Here is a 22808-nt window from a genome sequence, read left to right on the forward strand (position 1 = left end):
AAACTCTGTTGTAGGGCAGACTGGTGTGGTGTTTTGTTTTGGAAAATGAGGCTATTATAATTTCATGGAGAACAATTGCAGAATGAATTCTCATTTTGTCAACTTGATGCTGAAGACTTGTTTTATGCTGCACAACTTCATTTAATGCCATGGCAAGGCAATAATTTTAACAATGAAAATAACATTGGTTGAACAACAACAACATAAAAATACATTTAAGCTGATATATTTATTAAAAGACAACAACAGTGGAATGTTATTAAGACACAATACATGGCTCTTATCTCATTTTCTGAACTGCTTCACCCTCATTAATTAGGCTCGCAGGGGGTGCTGGAGCCTAGCCCAGCTCAATCCGGGCCAGAGGCGGGGGACACCCTGAATCGGTGGCTAGCCAATCACAGGGCACAAAGAGACGGACAACCATTCACGCTCACACTCATACCTAGGGGCAATTTAGAGTGTCCAATCAGCCTGCCATGCATGTTTTTGGAATGTGGGAGGAAACCGGAGTACCCGGAGGAAAAACACACAGGCCCGGGGAGAACATGCAAACTCCACACAGGTGGACCGACCTGGACTTAAACCCAGGACCCCAGAGCTGTGAGGCCGACACGATAACCAGTTGCGGCACCGGGCCGTCCCACACATGGCTTTATATACATCCATATTTATTTATACACCCAGGTGAGAGAATCTTAAAGTGCAAAAGTCAACCAACCTTAGGTTTTACAGGCAAATGGAAAAGGTAAAAGTTCCCCTCGGAATGGATTGAGTTAAGGTTTTACATTTCTTTAGGGATGGCTCACTTGCCCGTCTATTTTCTGAAAAAAAAGGCAAAGTTCATATATGATATGTTTAGAATTGAAACTATCAGCACAGGTAAAATAGATGGCAGAATGGTATGTCATATGATAAGAGAGACATCGAATTATCCATAAAAATACAGAAATAGTAGTCAGGAAAAGAAAAAAAATAGAAAAAATGTAATCAAGAGGCACATTGTGTCTTTATCTAAATCCCGTCATTTTATCAGAACGTGTACTTCACATTCACAGGACTGTTTTACCCATGAACAAACATTACCACTGAATCCAACACTTGACCCTACACACTCATATTTGCACATTCAAGCACACTGCTTGCCAACGTTCAGATACCCTAAATACTTTACTTGTGCTTACCATTATTATTTATGCATGATTTAATTGAATCTTTGGACTTCTAGAACGTGAAGTCCCTGGAGGAAAAGAACATTGCAGAAGAAGTACCTCCACCTAGTGGCTGTTTTGTTTTGTTACAAACTCGACTTTTAGGAAAATTCTGCTTCTGAAAAGCATGTGCTGATTTGGCAATATAATGTCAGATTGCAATTTTTTTTTACACCCATCTGTTCAAAGTACTTCCTTCGAATGACCTTTAAGCTCTTTTCTTGGATTCCCATTCCTGCAAGAATAGAAGCCAACATTAAAATGATGTAAACAAAAACAAAAATATACAGTACAACATTGGTTTACCTTATAAAACCCATTGGCAAAAATATGCATTTTGAAGGAAATAATAATCTTGGCATTTACAACCTATTCATCAATCATAATATTAAAATAACAACTATATTATGAATGGCATTCGTTTCCCCCGTAAATATATTTCGATGTAGCTCTTACCTTTGCCTTCTGCATGACAGTTCCTGAACTCGAAGCATACACAGAGGGAGGCCTCTTGCGCATCTCAGAAGCACAATTGACTGGTAAAGTCTCACTGTAGATATTCTGCATCATTTTTCTGCAACCCTACGAAAAATAAACAGCATGCATCGAGGTATGAGGCGGGGAAAGCGAGTTCAGATAAAAATCTCCTCCATTTAAAATACCTTGGCAGGAGCGACAGGCTCCACGGGTGCACCCAGTGCTCCACCTGCCAGACTTTTCTTGATGTTTTCTTTGACTTGGGACATTCGGAGTTCCAGCTCAACTCGTGCTGCTTCCTTCGCACGACAAGCCTCTTCCAGCTGGGACACACGCTGGTTAAGGAGGAGACCTCTCTTTTCTGCCCAAAGAAACATACACTTGCGTTACATAACAACAATACAGGTCATGCAAACTTGGCATGAGGGAAAACATTCTAATCATTCATCCATCATGCTGCCCACTGAGTGTATCCGTTTAGGACTTTTTATTTTTTTTAAATTTTAAACAAAGGCTTCAAGACACTATCAATAAATAAATTAACACTTCGTATCAAAATATTAACAATTGATTCATTGACTATTATTTGAGATTATATACTGCTCACAAAATGAGGCATGTGAAGCATATGTTATTATGTTGCTACTTTATCAACAAGTTCAAAATGGGCAACAACCACCTGGATTCTTGTTGATCAATTGATGTCTCAAGAAATAACCTAGGCTAGAGGAGGTCAGACTGCCGTGTAAGAAAAAGCAGACTCATTGGACATGCAAGCTCTGCAGGATTCCTCGATGAAAGTTCAAGAAAAGCCTGGGGTCTTTTAGGATACGAGGAACATAAATGTTTTTTTTATTATTATTGAATCTTACCACAAGCTGTTTGCAGCTGTTCCTTCAGCTCTCTCTTCTCCCGTCGGAGGTTTGAGAGCGTATTCCGAATTTCCTCCTTCTCTCGTTCCAGGTCTTCTTTTTCTTTCAAATAGCGCTTTGCATCCTCCTCAGCACGCGTTTTACCATACCGGGCATATTGGTTACAATCTGAAAAGGTAAGCGTTTTAGGTGACAATTTTGCATTGATTAATGACTAATTAAGAAAACTGAATTTCTAACAACATACAGTATGTCCTGTTCAACTTCAGTGATAATGTGGACATATAAAATGACATACAAACACGCAAACTGCTGAAGGAGTAAAGGTCATAAGTCAAGACGGCAAATCTAATGTGTCTAGTAAATCTCATGTTACATCCTGAAGCTATCAGGTTTGACGTGGGATCCCCCTTTTTTTTCTTTAAGTATCACAATGTCACATCACAGGCCTAAGAGAGAGTGGGGACAACACTGATATCATCTTGCTAAACCTAGGATGCTCATCTTTTTGTGGGCGGGCAGCCAAGGGACACAATGGCGCGCATGGGAGTGTCGGTAAGTGGAGATTCCGCGTGGAAAGCAAGACAGTCCTTTTGGCCATATGGAAGCTCACATTCGATTTTATGACTATCAGAGGAGTGTCAATTGGGATTCTTGTGTTCAGGGTGATTAAGATGTAGCATCTGTTTAAAACATCTTCAAAGGCAGCAAGAGTCGCCATAAGGATGAGGTGTAGCCACTTTAGGGTACATTCTACAGAAAGCTACTACAAATCTTAAAAGTGCCACTAATTTACCATCCCATTTCAAATGGATTCGATGTGCATCACCATAAATGGCAGCCAAAGAGTTAAAAAAAATACATTTAAAAAAATCTGTTACGTTCAGACTCCCTAAATTAGCCACAACGAAAGCAATTTCAGAAGCACGTTTGATGCTCTTATCGCTTTATTTGTAAATCTGACAACCTAATATTACTCACCATTTTGTTTGAGGGAGTTTATTGACTTTGTTTTGTCTGAATCACTGCTGGAGAAACTGGAGCGCCGCTTTCCTTGATTCCCACCCTGCTGCCGGCAGTTCTCTATTGACTGGAGTGAAAGAAAACACAAAGGGGAGGAGTGCAAATAAAAAGTTGAAGTAGTCAGAAATAGTGAAGACACTTAGATTTACTGACTGCAGACAGTGGAAGTGTGTAGCGTATACACGTATCTCTATGTTGAAGATGTATTAGTAGGTTACAACAATAGTTGCATTGAGTCAATAATTTCAATTTCTTTAGATTCAAAACTGACAAATTTTCCCCTTTAATATTTCAGGTAATTGGGGAAAAATATTTTAACAAAGCTTTTTTTAATCTGAAAAAATTTGGATGACTGTAAAAGTTTCACCAGCTTTTGTGGTGTCCATTTACATGTGTGTTTCTATGCACGCAAGTTTTACCTGGATGTCCTCTTGAGGGACCTCGTCATATGTCCTGGAGTCTGTGTAACTTCCGGAAGACGTGACCCACCTACATAAGTATGGGACAGCAAGAAAGATGTGACCTTGGTGTCCTGTGGTCCAAAATCCCAGCAGTAACCATTTTTAATGCTAATACGCACAAGAATGAATGGCGCGCAGCATTGCGAATGTTAGCGATGGTCTCCAAGTCTACGCAGTCATAATGCAGAGACTCTGGATCCGTTGTGGAGCCAGTTTCTGCCAGGAGAACCCCGAGCCACCTCCCGAGGTCCTCAGAGTTGGCAGCCTGAATATTAGTAGAACATACCAGTAGTCAGTAGATGTTCAACTCAAGCAGATTCTTGACAAAGAACCATATGCCATTAAAGTCATGGGTGGTGGTAAGAATGCTGAATTCTGGAGTCAGAATATCAAGTTCTTACCTCAAGCGAGGCCAGAGTGGTACTTGCTCGCAAAATTCTGAAAGCAATGGGATGCTTGGGTCCTAGGCCTGGAACTACCTCACAGCCGTGCAGTGGGAGTGAGGGCAAGGAGGTCTGATGGTCGCCTCTGTCATGGTAGAAGTGCAGGAAGCCTCTGCACACACAGCACCAATGCTCCTGCCATTCTTGGTTGACAAGCACTGAAAGATAACCTGCACATAGAGGAAAAAATAAAGGCAACTGTGAAGTAATTGTGAAGTATGACACAAATAAGACCAAAGACCATTGACCTTGTCGAGGGTCATTGTAGGCTGTCCGGGAAGTCTTCTTCTTTGAGAAGCTGATGATGCGTGTGATCTTTCGACCTGCAGCTAAGGCTCCACGCTTCACTTTACCTGCATTTGAAACAAAAGTTTTGATGATGCCTTGACATTTAAAGACGTTACTTCACTGTTAACTAAGAGGAGCAGGTCATGTCATCAGGGATGAAAAATTTGATTAAAAAAAAAAAATCTAGCTATTTCTGTATAGTCTGGTACTGAGCAGGTCTTTGATAATTTATTACATGGTATTCTTAAAAGATTATGTTCCCTAATATTTTTCCTATTGTTCCTATTAAGAGAGTAACATAATGTAACAAGTACTTTTAGAATCCATCCATTATTCGGATTGCGAAACCTGTTCAGGTCCAAGACAGCATCAAAAGTTGAAATACAACACCACCAAAAGGATAACTACAAAGGTTCCAATCTGTCTAAGAAAGGAGAAGATTTGCACTGTGAAGACATATTAATCACTGCAGTGCGTATCGAACTCTTAGAGGGGATTTAGTAAAATCCCAGTAGTATTGACTTTTTGGCTAGGCAGTATATTATTCTTAATATTTGCATTGGTAGCGCCTGCTGAATCGGTCAAACAAGTTCTGAAGAAAAACAATTCTCTTCCCACTTCATTTCATTAATTATTCTCACCATTTTCTCGGCCGTTCTCCCCTGTTGATAGGCCGACACTGTCTGAATCTGAATTATTTCTCTCTGAAGACAACCTCTGAGGAAGAGCAAACAGACATTCAGACAAATGGATTTACTTACACTCTTTTCCTTTTGGATAACCCATAGATGTTTTATGAGCAATGGTGTTGTTAGTGTCTTCACAGGTAACATGTAATTATGTTAGGCAATGGTAGTACATGTGCAGGGTGGAACCATTAATTCCAATACCCTCTTCCATTTGTCTGTCTCTATTGCATGTGTTAACTGGCATTTTGAGATAAACACTTGGTTTCTTTCCGTCTAACCTCATTTCTGCCCTTGGGCTTGAATTTATGGTATTATAAAATAAACCTTCAAGGGGCAGTACTCAGTCCAACGCTGACTCATTTCCACTAATATAAATGGCATCTTAACTATCACTTGCATCGCAACTCTTGTCTTTGTTCTGCCAGTCAAACAAAAATAGTGTCTTAACCTGCAATTGTCAAGGAAAAATCGTGATGACAACACAATTGCTACTTTTGCTCACCGCAGCTGTGAAAAATATTTATAATTTGAGGGCACAAATGATATGAAATAAGAGTGTCATCACTTTTTGGCTCACCTTGTCAAGTTCGATTTTCCTCAGAATGACTGGAGACGGGCATATCTCTGGCACAGTGCATTGACCCTTCACCTCTCTCACAACCTGGAGTGATAATTCATGTCAAATAACCTCTGCTTGATCTTTTAGTAGCTGACAGTATGATTGCTGTATTTCATTAACAACTGTGCCATCATTGTCGCACTGGCCAAGCATTAGGTACCGTATTTTCTGCACTATAAAAGGCACACATTCAATAAATGGGCCATCTTAAAATGTGTTTCAGGTACACCGGTTTATAACACGCAGTAGTAGTAGTAGTAGTAATGGAGGTGGTTGTGGTAGTAGTAGCAGGGGATTGTGTCGAACATGCACTAAATGGAGCTGTAGTAGTAGTAATAGTAGTAGTGGTGAGGAGTTGTTTGAAACATCAACTAGATGGAACTATGCTAAAGGGAATTTCATACAATGATTAACCAACATTGATCCATATATATGTACATCAGTAAGGCACATCAGATTATAAGGCACAGTGCCGGCTTTCGAGAACATTTAAGTTTTTAGGTGCACCTTATAGTGCGGAATTACGGTACAGTAAAACTAATGAACCCTACTGAAATGCAGCTATTACAAGGGATATGTCTGGATTGGAATTGATACGAACAACAAGAAAACATATTACACTATTACTAGAATGAGTTAAACAAAACGAAGCTCACCCTGAGCCATCTGTCCGCTTGCTCCTTGCTCTGCACAGCCAACACCAGAGTATCTCCATTGGGTAGAGTGAATCGGAGTTCATGGTGCTTCCGCTTGCTGTCTTTTGGTGCGTAAACCACAGTGCATTGGGGCAGCAGCAGGTCCACGTAAGGGCATGTATCTTTGGAACTCTTATAACACTGCAGGATGAAACATTTACAAATAAATCACTTTAAATCTTGCCCTCTCAACAAGCACATCATCATTTGCTAAAGATGTAGTGGATCTTTTCTCACCTGTAATCGATTCTCTCGTATGACCGTGAGTTGTTTGGCCCACTGGCCAAAGCGTTTCTTGCGGAGCAAGAAGGCACAAATGCGACAGTCCCTGGTTGGAGGCATGGAGCTCTCATCTGAGGGCCACTGGTGGGTGAGCTGCGTACTGGGGCTCCTCTCTTCCTCATCTTCCTCATATGACTCATAAGAGCTACTAAGAGCGTCGGAATCGTTATCTGAGATAGCAGAGGATGCATACGTGAAAATCTTACATCCATGTATTTTTTATGGATCACAATTATGTGGGGATGTGTATTATTGACTCACAGGAGTTTTTTCGGGGGGAGTTGAGATGAGTTGTGGTGTAGTTGCTGTCTGCATCTTCATATCCGTCCTCTATGGAGTTGGGAGGGCTCGATCGAACTGAAAAAATATATATATACACTTGTAGACTTTATATATTGTACTTTCAAGAACAGCTTGCCAAGAAAATGACACAGCTGTCTATATAGGACATACTAATAGAATTCATATTTTATTTCATTACATCAAAGTAAAACTGAATTTGCCCACATTAGCACTTTGCTGTAATATTGTTATTATAGAAGCACAACATATATACTATTATATGTTTATAATATTAATTTAGTCATAAACAAGCTGCATTGTTTATAATATGTAATGTATATCATATCAGTGACTTCATTAATAACTATTTACTAAGGAGTTTTACTACTAATGTTCACATATTTAATAAACTTTTTTTTTTAAATGTCATTTGTTTAGCAACTGTTGTTTGTCTGTGAAATTCTTTTAATACATTGGGTTGATATGAATAATCTTCACCTGACTACGGTATGCACATTTCCTTTTTACTACTAGGAAATTAATAATTAAAAATCTACCATCAGTTGTCAAGTATATGAATTTGGGGGACTTGATTAAATAGAGAAGTATAAATATCAGTATACTATAATAAATCAACTTGCATAGACCTTTCACAGTATGCAGGGCATAAAAAAGTGTGCTTTCATTCCTATATGATATTGTAAGATTTAATGTTACCAATATGTGTATAATAACACTTTTGCTACTAGCTATTAACCTGTAGATAGTGGTGCTGTATGCATGTGCATGTCAAAATGGTTATAAAAGGGTGATTCGGAGGTTTGGGGGCTGTTTTTAGTACAGTATAGTACTCAAGAAATTACAGTATACTACTAAATATAGTCTTTAAGGTCCTGAAAAAGCACCCAAGTTATTTGTTGCTACAGCTTTATTATGTTTGACAGCTCCCTGGAATAAAGTCAATTCGGAACAGAAGTTCCATCAAGGGATAAGATATTACCTCTTGCGAGGATATATTCAGGCATCTTGCCCGGACTGAGTGGCACTGCCTCTTCATAATACTCCTCTGGGGGCGGTGTTGTGGGCAGAGGGGGAGGAGAGTCTGATGAATGTGCAGCTGAGGTGTTTCCACCGTTCTAAGAGAGGAGATTGAAAGATAAAGTGTCTCAAATGTCCTCTGTAACTATGAAAAACATATTTGTCCATTCCCAGGGCCAAAGGGCCTAATTCATCAAAGAGATACAGAGAATTACGATTCCTTGGGTGGAGCTCTATATCTTAATTTACAGTAGGGGGGAGCATGTGGGAAACCCCGCAACATGGAATATGGCATATTTTATTCTCCAAAGGCTCTTTAATCATTTACATGTCGTGATCTTTGCTCGCAAAGTTAGTTTTGGAAAAGAGAGTCAAAAACAGACTAGCATAGACATTAAATGATGTAGAGTCAGGTAACACGCCCTAAATGTAGAAAACTATAGATGCTATTTCAGACTTGAACTCCACATGTTCCTGTATAAGAAATTAGACCACTGACCTGTTTTAAAGTCTCAGCTTGTGGGTCTTTTTCTAGTTTCAAATCGTCTGGAACATCCTTGAGGTCGTCAAGTTCACAACCTGGAAATGAAAAGAACTCATGTTGGAACACAAAAGCAGTCCCTGTGTACTGTAAATTTATTGACGTGAGACACACCAAAATTTTCAAAGAGGGACTCAACAAAGCTGGTGCCATTCCTGTTTACTGCTGAGTTCACGTAGATGTAGTCTGTTCCCGAAACTGCATATTTGAACAAATTTTACTCAGCAAATTACGTTTTCCTCTCGAAGTTGTCTTTATTTCTGCGACTGACCTGCTGGGTGTATCTGCTTTAGTAGGTTCCATACAGAGGTTTTCTTCTCCTGGGCAGATGAGCTTAAATTCTCCTGGTCCAGCAACTTTAGGAGTGCACTCAGCTCACTCACCAGCAGCTCCATTGCTGCATGAGGGTAAAATATCAGGGGATAGGAAAGTGGTTGCATCAGTAGAGAGCAAAGGTCAGGCAAAGATGTCTAAACAAGAATTACATGCATGTTAGCTGCAGCTTTTGACTTTGCAGAATAATTGGCTTTTTTTTAAACCTTTAACCTTCACAATCGGTGAACATCACTCTCCTCCTTTGATAGAAGCCAGACTAAACAATGCAAACATAGACTGACATGACAGATGTATCACCTTCTTCTGAAATCAGGGAAAACAAGAACTAGAGAAAGCAAAACAAGTCACCTAATAGTCTAACTAAAAGCAACCAACAATATTATCAAGCCACATCTCGGAAACAAAAATGGGTCACACATTAAGTACAAGTTACATTTCAATCAAATGCCAAAGAGGCTAAATTTAAGGGTTTGACAGTTAGCTGAGATAGGACAGATTGGAGAGCACATTTAGGAGCTAAGCTTTTCATTTGTAGGCTTGATTCTTATCTCACAGTTGGAAGATATTCAGGCATGCACGGGAAAAGCATCATCAAGATGTTGAGGTTTATCATTAGGAATGTTCAGAGTTTTTCGATAAAAAATTTCTACTCACATATTAAAAAAAACAACAACAACCCTTATTTAAACTTGGTACTCTTAGGAATTCATAAAATGATGTGGTGTCTTTTCTGTGAGGCTAGTTCCCGTAGTGATAACACCACATATAAAAGTTTCAGTCCGGTGAAAAAATTCCAATAAAAGACTACAGATGCTGTTTGCGGAAAGTTTTGTGCTAATGACACAGGTGAAGATTCATCCCCTCTTATCACGTATTCATCACTCTTATCTATTCACTATCAAGCAATGTCTCAAGTCGATTAACCCAAAGTCGACATAAGTACACAGACAGACTTTTATGAGTGCCAATAAGTGTAAATGAGGTAATCAAAACATAACACCCCTCAACGTGATTCAGTGCAGTTCTCTGCAAATACAGCAACTCCAACAGTACTATATGAGCAAAGACCTAGTATGAAAAACTGTGAACAATATTTATAAAAACATTAAAAACTGTGTGATACGTTTATTTGTCTAACCACATTAAGGTGACTGGAACTTTCTGCCCCCAGTAGCATTCACAATGAAATGATTAAGTCATAAGTAGAAATGATTGCCAAGACAAGATGTATCTTTCCTGCAAAATGCCAGTTGGCACACAAAATCTTGCCATGTGACAACTTAACTCAATAGAAACAACAACAATAACATAACACATCACAAAGAAGAATATTGAAGACAATGAGATTGAGCAATTTGTATTTCTCAAATTGGAACGTGTCGGACTTCCAAAAACCTAAATGCAATTCTCTCAGAAAATGGCTGCAGTTTCAATAGATAAATGAGAGAACACTTTCCGCAATGGAGTAGTAATAAGATTTACTGGATAAATCTCAGGCATTGTCAAGCAAAAGTTTACTTGTAAAAAAACTCATTTATTATCATTATTTTTTAATGAATAAATTTGATGTGAGATTTCAGTCAATTCAACAGGTGTATTTGGTAGCACTAAAACATCATAAACAGTAAAGCAAGTAAACTGGCAGCAGTACGATAAAGCTGATAGCATCTGGTTGAAATGCCCAGTAATTCCCACAGCTCAACCTGTCGCAACAGCCACTTTGTTTGAATACCAGGGTTATCTGATCTCATGCTAGACACAAGCAAGTGGAACCAAAAGCACCCCCCATTACCCCTCACCAAAACCCCATGCGCCTTTTAAGTTCTTTTCGATGTTGTCCTTAGACAATGTCAAATGCTAGCATGCATTTTTCTACCTCTATAATCTTCACATCATCTAGAAATTGGATGAGATATGTTCATACTATTCCACACCCCTGCTACTCCCATAACCCAAACAGTCAACCTCCCTTCTACCTGCTTGATTTTCCCAGTCCAGCCACATTAGATCTACTGGACCGTGCATCTTATTAGGGTCAAACAACGGACAGGCGCTGAGCCAGAAAAATCTTTGTTGGGAAGGCAGCCATATAGCAACAAGACCTGTTCCACTAAACACACACACCCCATCTCCACTGTGTATTCAGTAAGGTGGGACAATAAGAAAGTTCAGTGAGCAAGTTTAAGCACTTATTCATTTCTACTTCTGTAACATTCATCGTCAAGAACTGTCATTTGAAGTGAAGATATTTATATCAATGGTGTGAGGGAGCAAGATGCTCCGACCTTTAAGAATAACAAAAAACATTCCAGAGTTAGGTCTTCCTTTGGGCTGAACAATGCACATTCAAGGAAAATAGAAATAGCTCCAAGCTAGTGGTGTGTGTTTTACTATTTCTTTACAAGCATTTCCTTCAATTGTACTAAACCCACACTCATGCTGCACTCCTTCTAAAGTTGGCATGAAGAAGTGATTCATTCACGGATCAGACATTTTGACCTGATCATTATGACGCGATTCACTGTGCAAGGGGGATTGGACGGCTCATGAGAGTCGGTTGACTTGGCCGTGAAGTGAAAGCTGTCTCCATGCCAAAGGTTCCAGCTGTTTAGACTGTCGCTCTAGAGTAAAACTGTGCTTCCCCTAACCTTAGAGGAAAGAAAGCATGGACAATGTGATTCATTCACTGCACATAACATTTTGACCGGTCAGAACTAAATCAAATCTAGTCGAATTAATCAAGGTGGTGGTGCCTTGAAAACCCCCCAAAAACAAAACGAAAAAAACAATAACACCACAAACGACATGCAGACTTGAGCTCTAAAAAGCGGATTATCTGATTTTAGAATTGTTGAAACACGTGCCAATGAGAGTTGTAATTGAAAATAATGTTCTACTTGCCACGTGACACACACAAAAATACCCTCAAATCCAAAGTAATGCTTCTATAATCACTATGGCTAAATCTGATGTTAAAAGAGCACGTTTATTGAAATCTGCAAATCCTGTTTTTTTTCCCTGTAAAGAACCTAAGAGGAAACAGAGTTAACTTTAGTTTAAATAATTAATGTATTCTTAAAAAACAAACAAAAAAAACCTGCCAAACCTTAATCTTCTTTCAAGACCTGAAATTCACAGTTAAAATATCTAGAGGATTTTTTTAAACCTGAAATTTAAAGAAAAAGAGTGACAGCTGGAATGCTTAAATCCACTCAAAGGTTGTGGTCTCTTAAACATTGACTTCCTTTCACTCCTCAGACAATTGCTGGTAAACAGCACACACATTCCACACCTTGTTAATAGTGCAAGACTCGGCAAAGTGCAGCCTGTGTTTAAAGATGCATGCGTTGACTTTTTATTCTAAGGGAGTATGCAAGGGTGAGCGTAGGAGATGTGGGAGAGGAGACTCATGCGGATTTGAGAATTGAGTCCTGTCAGCAAAAGGAGCACCTGTGCTAACACATCCAGCACACCCTGATATGAAAAATAATCTGACTTCAGCTAAATGCACAAGTTGTTTTTTTCTCCTTAATGAGATTTGCTGAGTCTGTTGCATTGATACACATAAAAACACAAACTCACCCAAAAATGACTTTAGTTCTTGGTGAAATGTCACAGCATTCAATCCATTTCAAAATATTGTTGCACATACTGAAAGTAATTCTAGAGGTGATTACAAACACACTCTTAAGTTTCCCAAGAAACGAAAGTTGCCAAAAGGTCGCCTTCACATTAAAGCAGCACTGTTAAATTAAATTACAGTTTTCTTCAGTTGCTAAAGTTATGTTCTTATAATAACTTGATTAGTAGGTGTTGCGTGTCTGTATTGTTGGTGTTGTGCCTCCTCCATGTTTAAAATTAGTACTGTGGTTGCACGATTGTAGCCAAAATGACCATCATGTTTATGTGGATTGACATTTTATAATACATGATATTACTAATAGTAATAAAATACCCAAGAAAATTTAATTCACCACAGGCAAAGCGAATAAATATGCTATTATCTTGGTAACATCACTTGCCCTGTATCCGAAAAAAGACCATACAATCTTTTAAGGAAGTAATTACCCTAATAATGCTCCTCATTTCCTTTCCCCCCCTGTACTTAAAAGACAATTAAAACAAATCCTAATGGTCTCCTCGCCCTCTGGTGGTAAGTTTACATTGAGAAACATGTCTAATTAGATGTGCAGCAGTGCCCACACTTCAAATTTAATAGCTGCCACCCAAATAGCGATCATGACTAAAATTCTATGAATTGTTCAGACTTGTGCAGTACCATTGAAAATATTTATGCTTCATGTTATCCTTTGTCAGAATAGAACTGATTTGACATACAAATTACAATTGTCAAAAGGACATTGTCCCCCAAATTTTGAGGAGCTGATCTATATATTTTAAAGACCATTATGGGTTTAACATTCTTTAAAGAAGGATACCAACAGCTTTGTGCCTTATGTACGCAATTAAGACAACTACCAACATACCTTGTGGAAGAAAAACAAGCTTCATTAGGGTGCCATATCAAAATACCAGTAGATTAAAGCGTAACACCTGGTGCAAAGTTTGTTTTACTGCAATAACACAGCTTGACTCAGACCTTAAATGCTCCCTGGGTGTAGCACTGTATGAAGCATTGCATATAGGGCATTGGGCAAGACTTACCTTCTACAGCAGTGGATGAGAGTCCCACCATGGTCCCAGTTTAAATGGTGTTCATTCATACAACAGGATGATAGCGTGAGAAATGTTCCAGGCTAGAGTCAAGGCCAGGCTGAGTTTTGGGGCTTGCTGCTGGAGGTGAGCTTGCCTGCCTGCTGCTGAAATCACAGTCCCTCCTCTCTGTTCCTCCCACTGATTTGTTATCTCTACACTCCCTCCCTCTGTCTCCCCACCTCTTTTCTTTTGGGGGAAAAAGGGGTGGTGGTGCTGCTGCTGCGTGTGTGTTCTTATTAGATGCCTGTCTGACCTAATCCTCAGGGATTGGGCAGCACCTGGGAAAGTTTTTCACTCCCATTTACACACATCGCATATAACCTTAACTAATTTGATTTATTATTATTTGCATTTTTTCTCTTATTGTGCTTATCCATTGACTATACCGTACATATGCAGAAAAATCCTGAAAAATAAATTAACGTTGATACTGTATTTTTCGGACCTCAGTAGTATTAGTTGTTCTATCCAAACAATTCACAATGTCGAGGGAAAGAAAATATATATGTATAAGTTGCACTGCAGTATAAGTAGCACATTTGGAAGGGCATTTTTGTTTGTTTGTTTGTTTTAGAAGAAACAAGGACAGGCATGCGTTAAAGTGACAATAGTAAAATGGAGAAAAACGGGATAAAAAGTCATCTGTTAAGCATTTTTAAGATAACTATAACCTAAAAAGAAAAACTTAACAGGCTGTCGTGGAGATTAAAAAAAACATACATAAATTGTACTTGAGTATAAGTCGCAGGCCCAGCCAAACTAAGAAGAAAAGTGTGAGTTATAGTCCGGATAATACAGCACATCGTTGTTTGGAGAAATTGTGATGGCTATAAATTTTTGTTTGTAAATGTGGTGGTAGAGAAAAGAAGTGGAGTCATTTGCAAGGGGAGGCAAGTTGAAACTTTTCAAACTTACTTCTTGCCTTGGGGCAGACTCACAGGCCCCGACATGATGAAACACGCCTTCGCCAACATTGATGCTAACGTGACACTCATAAACCCCTCTGGCAAACATCAATATACAACCTCAATGGCCCCTGTTACAAGAGCATATTATTACAGTATGTTTGGCAATTATACTATTTTCTGCAAAAGAGAATACTGCTCACAGGTCACAGAATAATATGAGGTATACCTATCAACAGTCAGACAAAGTGGATAGTATATCAATTGTGAAGTTAATCGACTACAATACTTGGTCGATTGTTTTTGACCTGACCATCCATTGTTTATAGAGAGTAACAACAGTTTAAGCTCCACAGGGCCCTGATTGACCTTTGCTTTTGTTTTGGTAGATTAAGAGAAGGCAACAGCCATCTTTTGCACACAAAAGTCACATAGAATAGGATGGGCTGATTTCTCAAAGAAAGGTATCAATGATAATCTCCATAGAATTCCTCCAAAATCACCCCTAAATTATTCTGACTGTGACAAATACCAGGCATGCCGTGTTAAGATCAGTTATGGTGTTTCAAAACCACTCCACACCATGACTAAATGTGACCTCTGAACCCAACGCTAAAGCTGTGAGCTCACAAGATGATAGAAATCAGAGGAGGGGCAGCAAAAGCATACTAAATCCTAAGGTGCATATCTTTACTTCAAAGCCCTATTGGAGCACGCAGGCTGTCATGTTTTTGAGTCAAACTAGGCAATCCAGGAGCTCAGCCCAAAATACCAAACACAGGTCTGATAGTCCAAAGGCATCTCCCTGGGAGAGCTGTATGTAATGAAAACTGCAGGGCTTTTCTGGGAAGCCCCCCATTCCTTATTGTCTTTGGACAAGTTGTATAAACAAACATTTCCCAACCTGATCAGACATGAAAGAGCACTGCAGGTCCAAGACTTGGGTGCTGGGGTCCTCAGGATGTTAACAACAACCCAAGCTTACTTTCATGAAAAGGCTAAATGTGGTCACACATAATGTGAGTCACAGCAGTAGTTAAGATTATATTTTTACTTTTATGTCTTGTTAAACTTGGACTCGCACCCCAATTCCCGATTCACCGTTAAAGCTGACTGCAGCCAACACAAATCAAAAAGATTTGATAGGCTGGAAATTTCCATTAAACAAAAAAGAATCAAAAAATATATTTTTGAAATGAGTGCATAATTTGCTTCTTTTTAGTTATAAGCCCTTTAGTGTCAACAGCCCTGTAACCAAGCCACAGAACAACAATTCTGGATTGTCCCAATTACAATCTTTTGAACTAAAGACTAGTAATCAATTGAAGGCCAAATTCTATCATGTGTATAAGTTGGGAAAACGTGCCCACTAAAAATACCACTAAAAATGGTGACATTATAAATGTACACCTATAAAATAAAAACTTTTCAATGATTTTTTTCATAATGCCAACAATATCGTTTCCAATGGACAAACCAGATGGTCTGTAAAGGGACCCCGTTTCCCCCGGAGAGATGGTTTTCCTCTCTACGTTGATGACATCACGTATCACCTCCGGCCTTCTGTTTCCTTTTCCGTTCATCTGACGTGCATCTACTTTTATTGTACTGTCCGTCAATATGCTTCAAAATAGAAATTGGACTTCCTGCTCTTACTGGTGTAATTCAACAAATTCACAAATGATAGAAATAAGGAATAGGAACATTTTTACTGTTTTCTTTTCATTTATTTATTTATCGTTATTCACATCCGCTTTTAACTAGAATATCTCCTGTATGCTTGTTATGTGACTAACCGTAGAGAGGCTGTAATCCTTACTTTTACTTATTAATATGTGTAGAATGTGTTGTGAACATGTGCAATTTGTTTGGAGAAGTCGGAAGGATGTACAAATTAATGAGCAAGTGGGAGAGGCATGTTTGTACCGCTGTTTTTATTATAGTCAGGAAGATGCTGCAGGATGTTATAAAAGTCGGGCAATGATCTCACAGTGATGATTGTAGAAGCAAGAGAATATTGTGAGCAGCAATATTATGTAGTTAATAGACGGAGATGTAGTTCATTGACCTGTACCTGTTTAAATCTCAAGATTGCAAATTAGCCTCTGTTATTTACATTTTACAGTGCAGTACTATACGACAGCTCTGGTATTGTAACTTCTTGACTTCTTAAATAAGAAGAATTGGTTTCAGTTGGTATGGGATGCAATGGCAAATGTTTGTGGTTGTCATTTATTACTCGAAACCATGCAAAGACAGGACCTATGAACCCTCAGCAGGTCACAGTGCAGCCAAAGTATTTCATTTTACATACACGTACACGTATGATGTCTCCCTAGTTTTCATGATAATACAGTCAGGATTTACAGGGTTCTGCACACACCTGTTTAAGCATTAAGTGCCCTCTGCAGGCAGCAAGGAAGCTTTGATGTTCGCCTTACGTGAACATATGGCTTCACGGTGCTTGAGCAATGTGGGAAATAGCAGTGATGTCAGTGGGTGCGGATACATGCACAAAGTGTGTCAAATTTCCAGGCGCAATCTATGCAAATTTTAAAAGCCCTATAGCCAGCCAATACATGCCGTTGTACTCTGAGCTATTTTGGCAAGACCTTTACAAGAAGCATTGGTTATTTCCTGGCTTCCAGCATGTAGTATTTTAACTATGTCATAACTGTATTAAGACTGCACCTTCAAGAGACTTCGATTCACACCCATGGCGATCGGAATCCATGACACGTATACATGTCGTCACAGCATGATACAATTAAAAAAAAAAAACAGTGGCTCTCAGCAGGTATAGTATTCAGGCTCAGATCCTATATAGGTTAGTTTATTCTTTCTAATTAACAGAGTTCAGGATAAGGCTATCTAAAGTAAGAAAGCAAATCATTTTTCAGCATTGAAAAGGCTTTGTTTTATTTCTTGGAGCATCACAAATTAATCTGAATCAACTCAGAACTCAGTTGATTTGTGAAAAAAGGGACATTAGCAAGAGAGGAAATAAATAATATATGTTAACTAGTCTTGTTTTAACGCAAAGCGAAATTCTTTCCCATTGTTTGCTAATGGAAGTGTCCTCATAAACATAAAAAAGCCACTTCTACCTTTTATGTCCCCTATTATCCTTAACTTCCTCCAGGTCCTGTCAAATTTAGATTGTTTACATCTAACATGCATGACCTTCCAGTGCACTCAAATTGGCTGGGGATTTTCCACATTTTTTCCAAATGCCTATTGGATCGACCATCCCATAACAAAGATATTGAAATTAGACAAATAGGCATTAGCTCGTCAAGGGATTGTTGGAGGCCAAAGGTCACAGACTGAGAAGGGAAGCCGTTTGTTAACGTTACTCACCCGTTCTCATTTTTCATCTCGTTCTGTGAGATTAATTCATGTCTGAGATGACAAGGAGGGCTTGACTCAGCCTGCTGGCACACAAAGACCCTACAGTGCGCTCAATATTATTGAGTGCGCAATCCTATGAGATCATCACCAAGCTATGTCTGCCTCACACTAAAGTATTCACTAAGAAGGATGCAAAATGAGCCACTGTTTTGTCATAGTATAACCTATGTTGTATTTTTTTAGACAGTTTTAAAACCTTTCCTATTTCATTCATGCAGCCTAGAACTTGTGAAAATCGTTTTTTTATCGTTGAGATGGAAAGAAAAAGTTCTGCTCATCCCCTTTTAAGAGGGGACATTGCCATGTTTAGAATGACTTTATCATGTTCAAATTTCTTGTGAAAGTTGAGACCATTTAGTGAGTCTCTCATTATATACAAAATTAGGCTCTATTCTATTCTACTTATTTTTTAAATGTATTTTCCTGGTATCGATTTTTTTCTACAATCACCCACTGGAATTCAAAAGTGTTAATAATTAATTTCACTTTGACCTACAACCCTGTTCCAGGTGAGAAAAGTACCACTAAAGTCCAATGCTGCCAACATCGTGCTACACAATTTTTTAACAGATATGGAACATGGACAAAAAGGTAAAGGTTACTTCTACGTTTTGACAAAGAAAACAAGAAAAAAATCCAACGGCACAGTGACATCTTGCCATGTCACCACAGAAACTCATTAGCTTTGCCAAGAACGAGGGGAGTCGTCACGCAAGTGCAGGATTTCAATGCAACCACAAAGATAGTAGTTTGCTAAGGGGAATTCCACTCCATAAACATTTGGTCTTCAATGATCCATGATTTACAGCCAATGTTTGATGGGGTAAAAAATATTGTATAGGACACTACGTCATTTATTACTGTATGCCTATAGTCGTGACATTTAAAAAGGGGTGATTATTGTTTTACTCCTGTATTTAAAAAAATGGAAAACGTTTTGTCAGTTATATATATATATGTATTCTTGAGTTTTTAAATTCTATTTTGAAACGCTACCTGCCCTATTTGGATTGGGGGGGGGGCAGTGGGGTGCCTATACATTTTGGTACCTTGGAATAAATTAATGTAATTAGCTTTGGTATAATTATAGCTTGATGATACAAAGTAAAGGCAAAAGACACATTCAAATGAGTGGCAATAAAACACAAGTGGGGGTCCAGGTTCTTGCTCAAGGCCACTCTTTCATGCTTAGGAAGCAGATAAGCAACTACTGTAGAGAGTTTTACACATAAATATTGGACAGGAGACCATAAATTCCCTCTCAGTGTACTATATCCTGGATGTTGTTATTGTAGCTGGGCTTTCTCCATCTTAGAATAACATTGCATTCACTGACAATGGAAATCCCCATCGCAACTTCAAAGCATCAGCATTATCAGTGTGGAAGTTTGAATGAAATGTAGTAAAAACGGTGGGTCCTTGAATACTTTCTGGTTTACAATGAGAAAGAATAACAAGGTTGAGTCAATCTGCCACAAGGCATAATGTCACGCCAGACCTCATTAAATCTCATACTACTTCAATCAACAGGATTAACTCCATGTGTTAGTGTCTGAGTTTTCTATTTGTATTCAATGAAAAAAAGGACAAATGTGATTATGAATAAGAAAAGACTGTAAAAGTGTGAATGACAACTCTGATTTTCAATTACTAAATACTAAACATGTTCAGTGAAGGTCACTGGATGCACTATGCCCTACTGTGCACACCGGGATGTTATGCAAAGAGGTCAAACTGGAGGAAAACTTGACATCAGTATGAAGCACAGGATAACTTTCTATTGTTGCAGTAAAGATTCCTGTTTCCTTGACCTCTGCTGCAAGCCAGGCACAGAACAATTACTGTTTAATTTACTTGAAAACACAAGTACTTTATTTAGTTATAATGTAACTGACTCCATATAGAGCAAAAATACATAGTACTCCTGCTAAAATGCATGCGTAAAGGGTTGACAAAAGTTATGACAAGAGGCTGGGTGCATAATTATACTCTCCCATTAACATACTGCACATACAATCATATGTCACCACTAATGACCTGTCAATCATTTTGAGCAAAATGTTCATTCACATCAACGGAGTGGGAGCTCATTAGTGTTTGATGTTGGAGCGTATTATTTTTATGCACCATTATCCAACAGTCTATTTTGCCCACAATTTCTTCCACATGCTCCCATGCAGTTTGACAATGGCCTCAATTCATCATGAGTGCTGAGCTACAAAACATACATCTCATCACTGCAGCTCTTCTCTTTGGGGATAGCCGCACCTCTTCCTCACCCACCTGATGCTTCACTTCTCAGAGTACATCCATACGACTGGAAGAACCAAATCATTTTCATAAAGCCTATCCAGATGTCTTCCATTCAAATGTTGTAGGTTTTAATGGGGTTAAAACAATCAATATCTGTAGGTCTACTTTCTGTCTTTCACATACCAAACTTTTAATGGTAAATCCCAGGCAAGCCAATTTTCAGACTTGTTTTGATCATGCAAGTTTGAATATATCCATTTTGATATATGTCAAAAAAATGATATGCTGGTACAGTTTTTATCCACTAACATTTAAAAAAGTAATGCACGTGCTTTAAAGTAGTTGAATGAATAGTTAGACATTTTCTGATATAGTGAAGATGTTAATAAATACCCTTCTCTATCAGTCAAATAAGAAGCAGCCACCTGTTTTATGGTCAGAAAAGAAAACAACTGATCATGAGGCGCTGGGAAAAAATGTTGTTATTTTAACAAGGGATCATTTGTAAGCAATCAAAAAGTAACCAGATGTCAGAATTCAGAAATACGTAGACTGTGATCATTGTTATAGCATATTTTGTAAGGCAAACACAAAAAAGAATACTTTTAATGCCACCAGTTTGTGTCTTCTGCAATGTTTATGCAAATCAAGTGTAACTCGTCACTAAAGAAATCACTGGATGTTAAAATTTGTTCTGTGAGTGGGTGGTGAGAGATGGGTATGGCAGATATAGGATGTGTTTCTACCTGACAACATCCGCTTTCATGATGTCATTGTGATGCATACCTGGCAATGATTAAAAGAGGAAATAAAGCGAATAGTTTGGTGATAGCATTAAAAGGAGTCCAAGGGAGAGGAAAGGTTATAACACAACCAAGTCCCCTTTCCTATTTTATTCCACTTGACCATCAATTGTCTTGCATAAAACAGAGTAGTAGTAACTTTTCATTGATTTGAAGAAATTGTAAATGGATCAGTCTTCATTCATATCCATGGGAAATGCTTTATATGTCAATATTGTTTAAACCAGTGTAATGTAGACGATGAATGGGTAAAACATTTTCACGACCAAATCTCAAATGAGAATGATATAATGGAGATAAAGACTCACAATGTTAATTGTGTTATGTAATATTTAAGACGGTGAGATAGTAAAATTAGTAAAACCATTTAGATATTTCCATTGGGGATTTTTTGGGAGGGATATTACCATACTGAGGATTTTTTAAACCTCCTCAAATGTACTCTAGTTAGTTAATGATGAACAAATAATTAGTATATTAAAAAATCTTTACAGGATAAAATTGTCTGTCTGGGTTTATCTTGGGCCTCCTAATGACAGCACACTATACGCCCATGGCTAAGGCTTGTACAAGTAATATGCCAAGAATGATCCACCTCACCTCAGGCTAGAAACTCACCTAGAAAGAGTGGAGGGCCCTTTGAGTGCAGTAACAATGTTTTGTAGTGCAAAGTGCAAGTGCTCTCCTCCCATAAAACACACACAATTGCCCATAGTATTGTATTCCTGGCTGTTTCAACACAAATCTTATGGTAAAGGAACATAAAAGCACCTGTAGTGGAAAGCTAAAACAAATCAATGATTTGTACAATTCAGCATCTTTCTCTCATCATTTTGTATTGTTTGACATTTGAAAAAAAAAGGTTTGCCCCACACGCCCACTTGACTAGTTGACAGCGGGGGGGAAAGTTAAATTCCATCAAAAACAACCTCAAACCTCCATTTGTACTCACATTTGCTCCCGTTTGTGGCCAGCCCGCAGGTGATGGTGGCGTGCGTTGTAAAGTTCGTTCACTTTGGAGGAGCATAGTAGAGGGCGAGCTTCTCTTACGTTGTCTATTATCGCTCCATTTAGCAATTTTCGGATAGATCGCTTTCTCTTGCGCTCGGTCCTAGCGCCTGCTGAATTCATCATGCACTGAAATGTCCTAAAACAGGGGTCGCCAAGTCCGGTCCTCGAGAGCCCTTACCCAGTCTTTTTTCAATATCTCCCTCATCTACCACACCTGAACTCATCAGCAAGCTGTCCAGAAGCTTCTTACCGATCCCGATTATTTGATTGGTGGAGGGAGACATGGAAAACAGACTTGATAGGCCAGGGGCCCTCGAGGACCGGAATAAAATGTATTCAATGTATTCAAAGACAAATAATTCGCTCTTTCACAATATATTCACTCTTTACATTAAATCAAATGACCAATTATTTTATGAGTTAAATGATATACAAATAAACAATGATTATAT

At 38.6% G+C, this 22808-nt stretch overlaps 1 protein-coding gene across 2 annotated transcripts; it reads right to left on the reverse strand.

Moving 5' to 3' along the window:
- Positions 1-210: 210 nt before the first annotated feature.
- afap1l1a (actin filament associated protein 1-like 1a) lies at positions 211-22421 on the reverse strand. Of its 2 annotated transcripts, none has more exons than XM_077609099.1 (19): positions 22298-22421; positions 9193-9318; positions 9036-9119; positions 8880-8959; positions 8343-8478; positions 7322-7417; positions 7016-7230; positions 6740-6919; positions 6042-6125; positions 5417-5492; positions 4736-4840; positions 4446-4657; positions 4164-4309; positions 4003-4072; positions 3542-3650; positions 2561-2728; positions 1874-2049; positions 1668-1793; positions 211-1446 (listed from the first exon to the last, which is right to left on the reverse strand). In XM_077609099.1, exons 2-19 carry the CDS (start codon positions 9314-9316, stop codon positions 1420-1422), a joined length of 2214 nt encoding a protein of 737 aa, XP_077465225.1. In that variant the 5' UTR covers positions 9317-9318; positions 22298-22421; the 3' UTR covers positions 211-1419. The 2 variants fall into 2 exon arrangements, with proteins under 2 accessions (XP_077465225.1, XP_077465224.1); XM_077609098.1 differs by lacking the exon at positions 22298-22421 and adding an exon at positions 13923-14106.
- Positions 22422-22808: the final 387 nt, after the last annotated feature.

Source organism: Stigmatopora argus, chromosome 9 (assembly GCF_051989625.1).
Source record: "Stigmatopora argus isolate UIUO_Sarg chromosome 9, RoL_Sarg_1.0, whole genome shotgun sequence".
NCBI classification, from domain to species: domain Eukaryota; kingdom Metazoa; phylum Chordata; class Actinopteri; order Syngnathiformes; family Syngnathidae; genus Stigmatopora; species Stigmatopora argus.

Bases quoted from the DNA above. Each gene is read 5' to 3' on its own strand.
- afap1l1a (XM_077609098.1), bottom strand. From the start codon at position 13,953: ATGGTGGGACTCTCATCCACTGCTGTAGAAG. The intron at 9,120-9,192 runs GTCAGTCGCAGA...TCAAATATGCAG, and splicing joins AAAGCAGATACACCCAGCAG to TTTCGGGAACAGACTACATC. The intron at 5,493-6,041 runs GTGAGCCAAAAA...GCTCTTCCTCAG, and splicing joins GGAAAATCGAACTTGACAAG to AGGTTGTCTTCAGAGAGAAA.